At 33.7% G+C, this 14,698-nt stretch overlaps 3 protein-coding genes and 1 non-coding gene across 5 annotated transcripts; 2 read left to right on the top strand and 2 right to left on the bottom strand.

Moving 5' to 3' along the window:
* Nucleotides 1-2,489: 2,489 nt before the first annotated feature.
* Nucleotides 2,490-2,690, top strand: LOC141450563 (U2 spliceosomal RNA). The gene has a single exon (XR_012456173.1). It is a non-coding gene; the product is annotated as a U2 spliceosomal RNA (small nuclear RNA).
* A 579-nt stretch (nucleotides 2,691-3,269) lies between these two features.
* On the bottom strand, nucleotides 3,270-6,548 carry LOC141449546 (uncharacterized). Its single transcript, XM_074119087.1, has 2 exons — nucleotides 5,559-6,548; nucleotides 3,270-5,236 (listed from the first exon to the last, which is right to left on the bottom strand). The coding sequence occupies exon 2, from the start codon at nucleotides 4,258-4,260 to the stop codon at nucleotides 3,481-3,483; it is 780 nt and encodes a 259-aa protein (XP_073975188.1). The 5' UTR covers nucleotides 4,261-5,236; nucleotides 5,559-6,548; the 3' UTR covers nucleotides 3,270-3,480.
* Nucleotides 6,549-8,057: 1,509 nt separating this feature from the next.
* Nucleotides 8,058-12,929, top strand: LOC141449548 (thymidine kinase, cytosolic-like). Of its 2 annotated transcripts, none has more exons than XM_074119091.1 (4): nucleotides 8,058-8,210; nucleotides 8,856-9,095; nucleotides 11,339-11,548; nucleotides 11,968-12,929. In XM_074119091.1, the coding sequence occupies exons 1-4, from the start codon at nucleotides 8,190-8,192 to the stop codon at nucleotides 12,175-12,177; spliced, it is 681 nt and encodes a 226-aa protein (XP_073975192.1). In that variant the 5' UTR covers nucleotides 8,058-8,189; the 3' UTR covers nucleotides 12,178-12,929. The 2 variants fall into 2 exon arrangements, with proteins under 2 accessions (XP_073975192.1, XP_073975190.1); XM_074119089.1 differs by having other exon boundaries at nucleotides 8,115-8,428.
* LOC141449549 (solute carrier family 66 member 3) lies at nucleotides 11,545-14,687 on the bottom strand. Its single transcript, XM_074119092.1, has 4 exons — nucleotides 14,477-14,687; nucleotides 14,177-14,399; nucleotides 12,922-13,042; nucleotides 11,545-12,846 (listed from the first exon to the last, which is right to left on the bottom strand). Exons 1-4 carry the CDS (start codon nucleotides 14,623-14,625, stop codon nucleotides 12,713-12,715), a joined length of 627 nt encoding a protein of 208 aa, XP_073975193.1. The 5' UTR covers nucleotides 14,626-14,687; the 3' UTR covers nucleotides 11,545-12,712.
* Nucleotides 14,688-14,698: the final 11 nt, after the last annotated feature.

Genomic DNA, 14,698 nt, shown 5'->3' with positions numbered 1-14,698 from the left:
GATTTATATGTAATTGAAGTAAAGGTAAGCGCCCCATTCTGTTCATTTTGGGCTTAATGTTACACCTAAAATGATTTACACCCTAAAATGATGAAGGTAATGTCAGATTAGGTTGTGAAAATCTCTTAAAATTTTCGAAAACATTTGGCTAGGCAAATGAACCCAAACTTGGGAGATGAACATCAAATAACTGGAATGGAACTTTACAGAATAGTTTCAAAACGATTTTTGAAGATGAAATAAAAAACATTTATTTAATATTAACTGTTATGAGGACCGAGCCCAACACAGTGTACTCTGGGTTACAAAATATAAATTATAATTGTTACAAATTAAAAAAAAAAAAAGTAAATACAAAAATAAAATAAAACAAAATAATAATATACTACAAAATAAACAAATTGAAACTAACACTGTACCATAAACAGAAAGAGGCTAGAAAAATTAGAAGGGAGCTACAATAAATACATCAGTTAAAGTGAATCAGCAGGATGTGAAAAAATTTAAAATAATTTTTATTTTAAATATTATATAATATAAAGCGGAACAAGCTATCTAATATCGCCTCACCGTTGTTTTTAGAAGTTTATAAAAATATTAGATGAAGTGTACTTAAATGGTGAAGATTAAAGTTGTTAACAAGCTATCTAATATCTCCTCACCGTTGTTTTTAGAAGTTTATAAAAATATTAGATGAAGTGTACTTCAATGATGAAGATTTGTTTTCCGATCACCCAGGCAGATGTTCTAGGCGTTTAATGGAACAGTTTATTCTAGAAAATTCATTTTAGATCAATCTGAGGGGCGATAGGGCTAATTTCAGTGTAATGCCCAATAATTTCGATAATGTTGGCAAGAGTGAATTATTTGAAAATTCGAAGTTAACAAAAAGATTATAATTTAGAAGGTAGAAATGGCCAGATTTTCTCCTTATTGTATTGTGAGCAGGTAAACTAGTTGTTACTGATCGATAGTAGACGAAACCTCTTCTTTGAATTTACAACAGCAATGCGTGACTTGCAGAAGAGAGTAACATTAATGTAGAGTTGTTCTAATGTAATGTTGTTCTAATTATCTTGTAATATTTTGGGAGACTTTTTTACACTACTGAAATTAACTGTTGAAACCAAGAAATAAAATGAAATTGCAAATATGAACAGTTAAAGCGACAATATTCAACTGGTATTAAGTTTTATTGGGATGAAAATTGAAATCTGTTTTTATGTTAGGCCATGATTGTAGATGGTGTTGTATTAAAGGAACTGGTGAACGAGGTTATTTGCAATGATTCTGAGAGTAATTTCCCCTGACGCCGTTAATTCTGCCACCTCATTAACTTATCTGCTGACGTATTCTGCAGGTGCCATGTTTGTTCTGATATCTCCCACCTTCCATACAATTCCTTGCTCTAATTTAAATCAGTAAAATCTGTGGACCGGCGTTTCACTCACCCTTCTTCATTATTATTACCATCCGTTCCCAGACGTCTCGTAATGACACCCCTACTTCCGCTCTCTATCTAACCACTAGTTCCTCTTCAGTCACATTCTCATTTCTTCATTACCTTCTCTTATTAGCTAGTAAAAGTATTGGTTCATTCCAAATTTCCGAATTCGAGTTTCCACCAAGGGTGTTTGGGACCCCCTGAGCTCGAAAAAATAGTTTTAGAAAAGGTTCTCAGGTAGGTTTATGCAAAATATCTTAAAAATCTAGTCTTACTAAACAATTACTCTCTGGGGCAAGAAGAATACAACAGAACAAAACTACTTAAAGCGCGTTTTTACTCGGTGAATCAGCTCTTTATTCCAGTCAAACCCTGGTATGTCACGTTAAATGCAAGCCATACATTCAAATAGAACATTCTATACAGTTATAGTCTATTTACGATCGAACCATAACCGAACACCATGAGTCATTTATTCCGCATTAGGGTTCTCCTTGATAAACAGTGCACATGTGGGGAGGAATCAGAAGCGGATGCAAACCACCTAATTTTACCAATCCCCTAAAGGAGTAAAGGCCAGGGATATTCTTTGGAATGCAATTATAGAAAACAATCTGTAACTACCGACAAATTTACAGCTGATATTGACAAAACCCAATCCAGTAACACTCGAGGCAATATTCAAGCATATTAAATATACATATCAGAAATTTGGGTTCCTATTTATTTTGCTATGTTGGAGAAAGTACAAATTAAGTTTTTTAAGCTTTTGCTGCGATTACCTTTATATACTCCTGACGAGTGTGTAAGATTGGAAACTGGACAACATCATTAAAAACTCGAATATTTAAAAGAATTTTGAAATGGTGGTGCAAATTATTAAAAATGCCCGCAGACTCTTTACCGAAGGTATCTTATATGAATAATAATAATAATTAAGTGTTTTATTTTAATTAATATATACATAATCTTATAAACAGCAAAACATATTTACACAAAGCGTGGACAGCAGTCCATCTGCATGACAAAATTCTATTTAAATTCTATCGCTTCTCGGCCTTTTGGCTAAGATCAAAGTGTAGTATCTGTTCTTATCAGCTTAATCTCTGGTATGTTATATGAGGCAGTGTGAATTTTTGGATGATTTAAGGTTGCCATTTAATGGGGCTAATTCTTTAAGAGGATAAAACGATGTTTGGCAGTTTCAAAGTTTTGAGGCATTGCAGAATAATTTTGGAAATCTTATGGAAAAATTTCAAAGTCAAATACGATAGCCATCAATAATAACTGTCTCGTCAAAAAAGTACAGCCTACCCTTTTTCCAGAATTAATTAGGCGATTTAAATTTTTATTGATTTGATGATTGGAAGGCTCGACATGAAGATAAAGTTGACACTGACGGATGTGCGCAAACATCATCACAAGGCTTCTATGTTAGCTGAAGCACTATCAGGCTGTCATATACTTGTGCTCAACCCAGTTCACTTAACTCTCAAAATATTCAAAGCAAAAATGGGGTACTGGTAATCATTTTCCGCTAGAAGCGGATTGAGCCGACTTAATGGGTGCCTCTTAATTTGTCTAACTAAAGTGAAATTAATTTACTGTCATTTCTACTAAGAGAATGTTAGTAAGGTTTTAATTTGAGAGTATGGTTCGAAAATGACTAAGGTAAAGTGTCCAAATATCGTCCCCCTAAGCCAAACTTAAAATTTCAAATACTAAACTAAAGTAAAAAATTCCCAAAAAATTAACTTAGGAAGTTCTTTTAGATGGCGACAGATACTGGTATCGTAATTGGACAAAACTACATAACTTCACCTTTGAATAATAAAAAAGGCTATCCTTACCCATTTTAGGGATTTTAAAATAGTAGTCCTAATTTCGTCCCCTTATTAAATTAACTAATTACTATGTATTTTAAGCCTTGGGTATAGAAATAAAATCGAATAACTTCAAAAATGAAATGTACGGTATTTATATTGAACAATTAAAAAATGACAATTATTAAGTAATTTTTAGAAAATTATAATCAGTTATGCTTCCAAACAAAAATCACAAATAAATTTTCTTACTTTGGGGAAGGATGCACACAGTTCGTGGCACCAATTGAAACACTTTGTGCACTGTACCCATTTCTCCCCTCGTTTATCTTCTGAAAAACTTTTTTCCCATATGAAACAGGGCGTATCATCTTCATCCGAACTGTCATCGTCATCAGTTGATACAAGTGGGACCTGACTCTCATCCTCGCTAGAACTTGAATCACACTTCTTTCTTATTTTCTTTGAAGGAGGTTTCTTAAATGATGTTCCAGGCTGGTCCGATTCAATGTTCAGTCGTTTCTTAGCTTTTCCTTTTTGTACTTTATTCTTCTGGCGTTCTTCTAGTTGCTGTTTTTTCTCTTGTGAGGTTTTTAACGACTCCTTGTGGGGGGTTCCAGTCACTAGAAATGATGTGCCAGCTCTGGCAGAGGTAGATGCTTGGATAGAAGGTACATCCCTGATTTCCCGTGGACTAACTACTTTTGACGTACCATTCCGGTCGCTCTCTTCATTGTTCCCTTCAGAGGCAGTCTCTTCTTGCTGCTCCGCCATTTGGGATCTAGCCACAAAATCGTGTTCTTGAAATATCTCTGGGTTAAATGGATTAATTCCAGTATTTTTAAATCCATTTATGGCAGTTTCTAGTGTAGCAGCGCGTAAATAGGCTCCACAAAACAAAGAAGAAACCTGAAGTTTTCTCACAATTCGGGTGGGATTATTTGTTAACCAATTTTCAATTTCCTTAGCATAAAGGGTTTTCAAAGGAAACATAAAAGCCACGTCTAGAGGTTGAAGCTTATCTGTTGAGTGAGGTGGCAAGCAAACGATGGACACTCCGACAGTTCTTGCTCTGTCGATGAGATCTAGGTTTCTAGTATGAGAATAATGGCCGTCAAGGATGAGCACTACGGGGTCTTCTTTTGTGGGCTTCACAATAGAAACAAAATGTTCAAACCACCTCAAAAATATGGGCCCAGTTACCCATCCGGAATCTGAGCACGCGCCAATCGATCCTGGAGGAGCTCCATCGAGCAGTTCAGCCTGCCACCTTTTTGAGGAAATATTAATAGAGGAGGTACGTATTGTCCTGCAGCAGACATACAGGTTATTACAGTAATGGTTGCCCCACGTTCAGCAGATGAAATTTTGTGAACTTGTTTCTTCCCTTTGCTGGTAACAACTCTGGTGGCCTTGTGCTGAACTACGGTTATACCAGTCTCATCCACATTGAAAATTCGTGACGGATCAGATTTTATCTTATCAAGTTCTGTCTTGAGAAGAGAGAAATACTTATCTGTATTTTCTTTCGTAAATCCCTTAGCCCTAGCCATAGAAAGATTTTGGGGTCTTCTTAGGGAAAGTTCTGGATGACGCTTGAAAAATAACCTGACCCATTTTTTTCCAGCATCTTTTGCTTCACTTGAAAAAGGATTATTAACTTGATTCTTAATGGCTAACTGGTAAGCCATTCGTCTAAGATCAGAAATAGTTAACCCATAATAATTATGCTCCATATCTAAACAATATTTCACGAGACTTCTCTCAAGGTCCGGCGAAAAAACAGGTTTTCTTCCAAATTGGATTTGGCACATTCTTCTGGGGAGATATTAGACTTAACGTAGTCTTTTAAGGTTGCTCTTGGGACACTAAATGCTTTGGCGGCTGCCTTATATCCAATATCTTTGTTTCTCACAGCAATAATCGCCTTCACCATTAAATCAGGATTCCAAGATTTGCGAGGAGCCATCTGTGGATTAATACTATTAGTACAATATTATTAAGGTGTAAAAAAAAACAAACTTGTTACAATAGTTTAGGATTAAATTTTAAATTGAAAATAAGTTAGTTATATAAGGGGACGAATTTCAGAATCACAATAAACGTGGGTCCTAAATCCGTCCCGGGAACGAATTTGAGCATCTTGAGGGGGACGGATTTAGAGCCCGACTAAGGTAAAAGATGGCGACTTCCCCTAGCACAACGGTGAGGGTTACGGCTCTTAGACTTGTTTAATATTGAAACAATCCTCTAATATGCGAATAACAATCATAACATCAAATATAGCTTACCTTGATGCACCAGAATAGCGTTCTGAAGTCCAATCTAAACTATACACAGCTACTTTGCTAACTAAAACTGCAAATTACTTAGCAAAACTTTTAACAGCCACGACTACTCCATTGCCAACTGTCAACTAGGCATCACTAACGTGATTCATGAGGTTTCCGGCATATAGCAGCACTCCCCTCGTTAGATACCAGGGGGTACGAATTTAGGCAGCGGGACGGATTTTGGGCACTTTACCTTATACTAAATTAGTTTATTCTGCAAAAGTTGCTTAGGAACAGTTTTTTTTTTTTTTTTTTTTTATGATTTAAGGCGCGTCAACATCTAAGGTTATTAGCGCTCGGAGCTTTTGTCAGTGCACTGCCGGCATCCAGACAGTTCTCTCTCATTACAGACAATACTGTCCATCACCGGACTGAGCTGTAAGAAGCTCCTAGGAAGAGAAAATCAGCTGGGTCAGCAGCTGGATTCGAACCCGGGACCTCCGCGTGGGAATCCAATACGCTAGCCGCATAGGAACATAGATAAACCCTTGATTTCTGAATAGAATTAATTTTATTTTTCTTTAAACAATTTTTTGATTAACTAAGCAAGTCTTGTTTTTCAATCTAGATTTAAATGTATACTTGTATCTTCTTATTTAAATTCTATTTTTCAATTTTGAATTTTAATTTTCAAGACATAATTTTTCAAATGAATATTACATTTAATGCTTATTCATTCATTTTATTCCCAATTTTATTCACTTATTTTGCTTCTGACATGAATAAAATTCTAACATATTTGTTTTATATCTCTTTATTCTTTCTTAAAAAGCACAACAGAAGAAATGTCAATATTTCAGACAGTCGCAAACTTCCTTTTAAGATCAGTATGGGAATGTAAGGAAATCTAGAAGATTCAATTTCTTAGAATTAACCAGGTTCCTATATTAACACGTGACTCCAACAAACAACAAATTCTGTTTTGAATTTGCATTGAAAATTCAAAACAGAATTTGTTACTATTATTGATTTAATTATTATTCAAGATTTTGAGGGAAGTGGGCTCTTATGATTTTTTATAAAATTAAATACCTTAATAGGATCGACCTCAGTAATTTGAAAAGAATCATTACAATTTCATTATTGACACTTGAAATAATGTTAAAATGTGTTCATTTTTATTTTAATTTGTCTGATATAATAAATTTATATTTATTTAATCATATTAATCAATATATTTATGTATATTTTTTGTCACGAATATAAAAGAGCTTTAGTTGCTACAGTATTATACGTAATCTTACTTGTTTAACTGATTATTCAAAATTTTATATGTACAATCACTGTATACCTATTTATTACTCATTAATTCAAGTCTCTTTCCTATTTTTTTTTTTTTGTCAAATATAATTTACTGTTTCCGTATTTTTACTAATTCTATCCTTTATTTCTTCTTTCTCGTTTTTTTTTTTTTTTTTTGCTTCCAAAATATCAAATGATACGTGGACAAGTGAGTGAAATTATTCTGCCAATAACAAGCCAAATTATTAACTGAATATTTTGGATGTTAAAACGCTACAAGAATGAAAAGAATAAACAAAAAGTTAGTGCGTAAGTGTACCTTGCTCTACGAACAATTCTCATGCACTAGATAAAAGTGTGTTACATTTGGAATAATTTGATTAAAAAATAATAATAATGTTAATATATTCTAAAGCTACATCCCTTTAACTTTGAAATATTTTTGTGGAAAATCAATGAAATATTGCTAAAGAAAATACCATTCGTTTAAGTTCCACATAAACGAGGCATCTGTTTGAAAATGTACCAAAAAAGTAAGATTTATCTAGAGATCAAAAACTCTAATAAGAAAAAACTTAAAACACTTATTTCTTCTGCAAACAGGTTGCTTACAAAATTAAATAACTAAAAATTCTAGGCAGATCAAGAGTATTCCGCTAAAAGTTATCAATTCAATTTTCGAAAATTGTGGGTAACAAGCGGACAAGCAGGGCATCTGAATTAGTTTACTTGCGCTGACAACGTATGTACATTTATGGTATACATGTACTAGGATGTACGTTTACCAATAATAACCTAATAAGTGAATTTCCCTGCTTTCTTTCGGCCACAGTTGAAACTAAGCGCTCTCCGCCATCGAATGATGGCTTCAAATATTTGAATCATATCGTATTTGTATGTACTATGCAGGTGTAGGGCCTGCCAGCCCAGCACAAATACTGGTGACATAACTAAATAAATACAAATAAAACATTGGCAATTTTGAGAAGGAATACCAGTTTAAACTAGAAAGTTTATTTCCTATGAAACACAAAATTAATTGCTTCTCAAATAAGTACAAATGTATATTTACTTTTACTTTTACTTTAAAAACGTTTTACTTTTAAATCTTCAAAGTGCTTTTATCTTTTATTTTATTACAATAATACCATATTGCAGGATAATAAATGCTAGGATTTAGTGTATTTCCTTTTCATTGAGAATAGTTGTTGTTTAGTAACATTTAAATCAAAATTTCCTTCCTTCATCGATTGTCGCAAATGAGAAGGCAGCTACCAGCTAGTGTGTGTTGCTGTTGATAACGATTGTTTGCAGTTTGCATTCCATTCAACTGAAGGGAGAACTTGAATGTTTTGCTGTTTCATCCCGGTATTTAGTGTTTTTAAATTAATTAATTTATATGAATGTCCGACATTAAGCATTAATTTACAGCTTAATTATAAGTTTTGTAAGAGTGTTAATGAAATGATTTTGCCACATCACTAAACAATTTTTTGTGGACTGTTATTTACATATTAAAATTAAAACAACAGATTTTATTAAGTTTCGTGGAAATGGAAATCTCTACCAAAAGAGGAAAACTTTATGTAAGTTCTTTGCATTTTTTCGGAGATTTCGTCATAGCATGCTTCTTTCATTTAATTCTTGATGACTGAATTATTACACTATGCAGTATATTGATTCTAACCGTGTACTCAAAAATGTATTTATGTTTGACGGAAATATTTTTATGTAGTGCTTTCTTTAATTAAACAGGAAGGTGTAAAAATATTTTGGATTAACTGTTTGCTTTAAGATGTCGGCATTTAAAAATCACTTTTCTTATAAGAAACGATCATTTTTAATGGTTATGTTGAAATCAATGGAAAGTGAAAATATGTTTAGCGTGATGAGATTGTATTTTAAAAATTTAGTTAGTAGAGATGCCATCTCTTCCAGTTTTTTAGACACAGATTTTGATCAACAAGTGTTCCTGTTAGTGTTCATAAATAACATTAAAATTTTCTTTTGCAGTTAATTGTTGGTCCTATGTTTTCTGGCAAAACATCCGAACTTATGAAGAGAATTAAAAGATTCAAATTAGTTGGTTTCAGATGTTTAATCATTAAATTTGCCAAAGATATTAGATATTCTGAAGAAAACCTTGCTAGTCATGACGGAAAGGAAATGCCAGCTATTGCAACTTTAAAACTGATGGAATTAAGTAATGTAACTGTAACTTGTGATGTTATTGGCATTGATGAAGCTCAGTTTGTAAGTATATGTATTCTGATTGATTCTTTAAATGAAAAAATATTTGTGCGTGTTTGTAATAAAACTCAGATTCTGCTGACTTAAACAAAACTGTTAATCGCATTACAGCAAACACCATAAAAGATACACGTATCTTGTGAACAAACAAACATATCGTTAACATTTTTTCTCAATAAATGTATTGCCTGACCGCAGTTAACGCAATATTTATTTAAATATAGTCTCGTATCCTGGTTACAGACAAAAACACATGTAGTTGAGGAACATGCTACACCTAAAAATAGCTATAGTAACTGTTATTCATATGAATACATTCATATGAATTCATATTATTCATATTATTTATACATTTTTTTTTCTTAATGTTGACCCTATTTGTAATTCGTCAAATGGTCAACTGTCGAGAATTCCGCAGATTTTATTTGAAAACAGTTGACCATTATTGGTCAGTTGTGGCTCCTGTAGGTTTCGCTTTCAATTAGTAGATGGTGTGTGATAGAAGTATTTGGTTCTGAGTTTGTCGGTTAACAGCATATCCTGAGGACAGTCTCTTTGAATATTGTATTGTAATAAACGTGTGGCGGTCAATTAAGTTCGTCTGTGTTTTTCTTCTGCAAGAACTCAAACGCCGCGTTTGCTAAACCATTTCACTGTTGGAGACTCATAGAAAGTTTTCTTTTTTTTTCTTGCTGACATTGCGAACTGTGATCGTAGGTACCCAGTGCCTCTTCTGGCACTCCCGTTTCTTATAATAAGACTCTGAGGTGAAGTGAAAGGTCGCAATCCTAGACTCCGTTAGTTATTAATTAAAAGTGATAACTAATAACCATTATGGTAAGGGTGTCTAGAAGACATTTTGGGCCTGCCTTTGGATGTTATGACTCCCAAATACAGTTTCAACAAGCCTTTTAAACTCTTTATTTGGGACTGGGAGGCTTGGAGGCGCGGACCCCTAGTTGTGGGGGATTCTGTGTGGTACACCGATGGCTCCAGAACAGAGGAGGATATGGGAGCGGGAGTGTACGGGGCGAAGCCGAAGTGCAGTTTTTTCGGTTAGCCCAGGAAAACTAGCTACGGTTTTTCAGGTTCAGCTAGCTGCAATTAGGTTCTGTGCTGCCGAGATTGTTAGACAAGGAATAATTAATTCTAAGTTCGTAATTTTCTCAGACAGCCAGGCTGCTCTTCTAGCTATTAGTTCTTACCAGGTCAATTCAAGGCTGGTTCGGGACTGTCTGGGATCCTGAAGGTAATTAGTGACCAAAACAAGGTCTTTCTAGTGTGGGCACCTGGTCATTCAGGACATAAGGGAAACGAAGCGGCAGATTTATTGGCCCGGGAAGGCTCTGCCTAGACCTATTGTGCGGTCTTAATCTTAAGTGTCTTAAGACTTCGGTCATTAAACTATGGGTGCTATCTAAAGCCATTAAACCATTAAATTATCTCAAGAGTGGGGTTTGCCATCACTGGGCAGAGACAGGCGAAGGAATTCATCACGGGCTATTCGCCAAGGCTGACTGCAGAATTAATCCGTCATGGCCATGGGGTTATAAGGATAATTTCAGGCCATTAACCAGCCACTGCAGGCTCAGAAAGCAAATGCATCGCGAGGGCCTGGCGGATAATAGCCTTTATAGATCCTGTCAGGAGGAGGAGGAAACGGCACTGCATGGGTTGTGTCAGTGCAAAGGGCTTATCTGGCTAAAAATGTTACTTCTCGGGGAGGAAAAACCAAGGCTTGAGAGCCTTACTCAAGGAGTCGCTCTCCAGAATTAAGAGCCTGATTAAACGGATAGGCCTGGAGGGCGTGCTCTAGAGTGGGGGGAGCCGCAATAGATTCAAAAGGGTCGCCCTACTAGAATCTTATCTTAATTAAGGGTGTCTGTCTAGAAGACGTCTAACTTATTAGGCCCAATTTATGCAAAAATTCTTAAAATAGTAGTAGGAAGAAAATATATTCAAATCAGGAGAATTCTCGTAAAATGTATTACAGTGATGGATGTCAGTAGTTGCATGTCCTGGACCCTTTAAACCCTATTGGACTCTTTAAATTAATTGGTACTATCATAAATACTACCATTTACCATTTTACTTAATGTGAGGAAAGATGAAAAATAAATATTAATCAGATTTAAATATTTGAACAATGAATACTAGGTAATAACAAAATTATAACGGAGCTTTAGTAGCAATTTTTTATTTTTCATCACCAAATATGCATTACGAACCATTTTCTTTTTTTTCAGTTTCCTGATACAATCCCTTTCTGTCAGGAACAATTGGAAAGAGGTAAAATTATAGTTGCAGCTGGGTTAGATGCCACTTTTAGAAGGACTGGATTCGATGATGTATTAAATCTTATACCGTTGGCACATTCTGTTGATAAACTATCTGCAATTTGTATGTCTTGTGGTGGTAATGCTGCTTTTAGTAAAAGAGTTGGAACAGAAACTGAGGTATTACAACAAAAATTTATTTTATCAGTAATTTCTTAAGACAATCCATTTATCTTATTTTATAGTTGTTTTAATACTTTTAGGAGTTTGAAAAATAAATTAATAATTTCAGTAAATTACAATAAATTGTTACAATCTTTCAATCTAGGTAGTACAAATGTGAAATAAAATTTGATATAATCTGCTTTGATCAAGCAGACGGCTTTGCCATTGCTTTATTTATTTTTTAAATCTACTTTGGCTATGTTTATATATGATTTCTCAATAAAAATAATAATAATAAATAAATAATCTGCTTTGATAGAAATTTACAACTAACTTTTCTTGAATTTTTCAATCAAATGCAAAAATAAGCGCAATTTATAATAATTACTGTGCAAAATACTGTTAATACTTCACTTTCTTATGTCTACTTGTAGGTTGTTGTAATAGGAGGCCTGGATAAGTATATGGCCGTTTGCAGGGAATGTTATAAGCTTGATTGTCCACCTAAAAGCTCTCCTTTCCAAGAAATGCATGCTAAAAGTTGTTTAAAATTACCAGAATGTGACTTAATTAAATTAAAGAACTCTTTTCCCCAAGAGGTATTGAAATGTAGTGACAGTAAAGATAGTTCTTCAAAATTATAACTTCATTGTAAATTTAGTTAAGTATTGTAACATCCAAATAATTTTTTACAATTTGTTATTATCATCTTACGCAATTATAATATCATTACATTAAACATCATGCAGTTATTTAAATTTAACGCCTGACTTGAGTTCCTAATTTTTAAAGGAAGAGAATGAAGTGAATAAATGTCCTTTAAACTGACTTTACTGAATTAAATATGTCAATAAATGTGTTCTTAGAATTTTAGTTAATAATGATGAATATATGCTGCGGGGAAAAAAAAATATTTGCTCATAAAACATCTAAAACAGATAACATGTTTTTTAGTTAGACCTTTAATCATTTCTCTTCCGTAAGTTTTTTTGTCAGGTAATCTAGTTTTATCAAAGATTTCACAACGTAAAACATTCCAAATCTAAAGCCATATACTGTTTATTTACTAAGATACATATTAGTAGGTTTAAACACATATGTGTGCTTTATAACTTACATAACAAAGCTACCACGTTGTCTTATTACTGCTAAAATATTGTAGGGTTTTTGGTTGTGTTTTTAATCAACATGTTTATGACTTTTTTGTAACATAAATGCTGTGATAGCTACCGTTGCGCTCATAAAAGTTGAAAGAATGAAATTAGATAAGAGTAGTAAATCGGACGAGTCCATGTAAATCGTGTAAATTCTACCTGTGATACATTCAATAATTAATTTATGTAAACTAATATTTCTATTCATTTATTTAGGATAAATAAATTTCTTACTTGCGTTACTTAGTGCTGATATAACCCAAGTTGAAACACTTACAGAATCTGCATTCCATTTCTTCAGTATTTCCCACAATTGAACAGCTTTACTTGAGAGAGATACTGGTGTACACAATGGCTGAAAATATAGGTAATAATGAACTTTTTACTTTATTATCTTAAAATTCTTTCTTGCGGAAGTTTATGATACAAGAACACTAAAGATTTCCAGAGATTACTAATTAAAATGTTAAACCTGAAGTGAGATATCAGAATTAATGAATTTATCTTATTTTGACGTCTAAGCTAAACTCGCCAGTCCCTGACTTACATTAGACTAGAACTTTCCTTCAGTTCCAAAGAAACAAGGATGTGAGAGAATTTTTCTCAGGAAGTATGGGCACATATTTACTGATGTCACTGTGGTTGACCTAATATTGTAATGTTGTGCTTCAAGTGGATGCCTAGTCATTGGAGTTTCTAGGTAAAGAACTGAATAGGAAGGAAGATTGCAAGTTCAAGCAAACAGAAACGTTTTTGGGAAAAATTACAATGAAAAAAGTAGATATTATTAGTAAAAAAATAAAGTGCCCGCAGGAAACAAGAAATATATTATGAAGCTTGATCGAGTATGACCTTCCAGAACTTTCGCTGGCCACTTCAAACAAAAGGAGTGGATCACCAGCTCATCCACTGTAGAGTGATAAAGGCTATCGTTTGAAAGAACTTCATATAATAAATGTTCATCTGACTTTAAAATAATAGGAACCATACGCGTAGGGAAAAAGAAACCTCATTTAAATGACTGCTATCTAGTACATTGGGTAATATCATAAACTAAGAAGTAAGGAAGGTTATGACTAAGACAACTCCAGTCGAAGTAAAAGTGGCTTTTTATGAAATGCTAATAGGATTCCCTCTGCGTATTAAGAAACTGGACCGTAGACATAGTGCTTCTGGGACCTTGCAGGACATCTTTGGGAATTTGCCAGGAGTTGAGGCAATTTTAGTTCCCTAAAATGTTCCCAATTCTTTAAGGTAGGGCTGGAAGAGCATCTTGTACCAGTAGATAGCTCACAAAAAACTTAACAAAAATATAATGTTACTGCCTCAGTACATTATTAGAAATCTCTTTATATCTTGACTTATTTCATTGATGTATGAAAACTGATTAGCTGAAAAACAAAAATTATAAGTATTCAAGCTTACATTCTAAAAGCTAAGCATACAAACAGTTGATTTTTTCCACGTGCAATTTTCTTTTTAAACGTACCACAATGAATAACAGAATTGTAGAGGGAATGAACTTTGTCAAAAATGACGTCACTATTAAAGTGTAAGTTAATGCCCCAGCTACTGCTTTGGAACCAATTAAATTTTGGTAAAATAAAACTAAATAAATAAGGACGTATTGCTGAATAATGATTATCGGATATTCCAAATACGAAAGTAAGGCATAGCCGTTTACAAAGTTGTAGGAAGCCATCACAGAATAACTGAAAATAAATAACGGATCTTTCAATTTTGGCATAACATTTGACATGTGTTCAGTTCACGCATTATATCATTGTACCTTGAGAGTTCCATGAGAAGCCCATAAATGTTCATACCTCTAGCATGCTTTAATTTATGAATACTCATTATTTGAGGAACTTTAATAAATAAACACATACTTATTGTTATGATACTCAATACATCCGATATTAATTTTGAGATATCCATATCGAATTGTGAACACAAATTTACATAAGGCTAGACAATTTTTTAGGGAGCTAAAACTGGTTCCTAACCTTGG

This window comes from Rhodnius prolixus, unplaced genomic scaffold (genome assembly GCF_049639745.1).
Source record: "Rhodnius prolixus isolate KJV_2025 unplaced genomic scaffold, Rpr scaffold_2, whole genome shotgun sequence".
Lineage (NCBI taxonomy): Eukaryota > Metazoa > Arthropoda > Insecta > Hemiptera > Reduviidae > Rhodnius > Rhodnius prolixus.
Note: the sequence above shows the minus strand (reverse complement) of the source record. Positions and strands in the feature narration are given on the sequence as shown.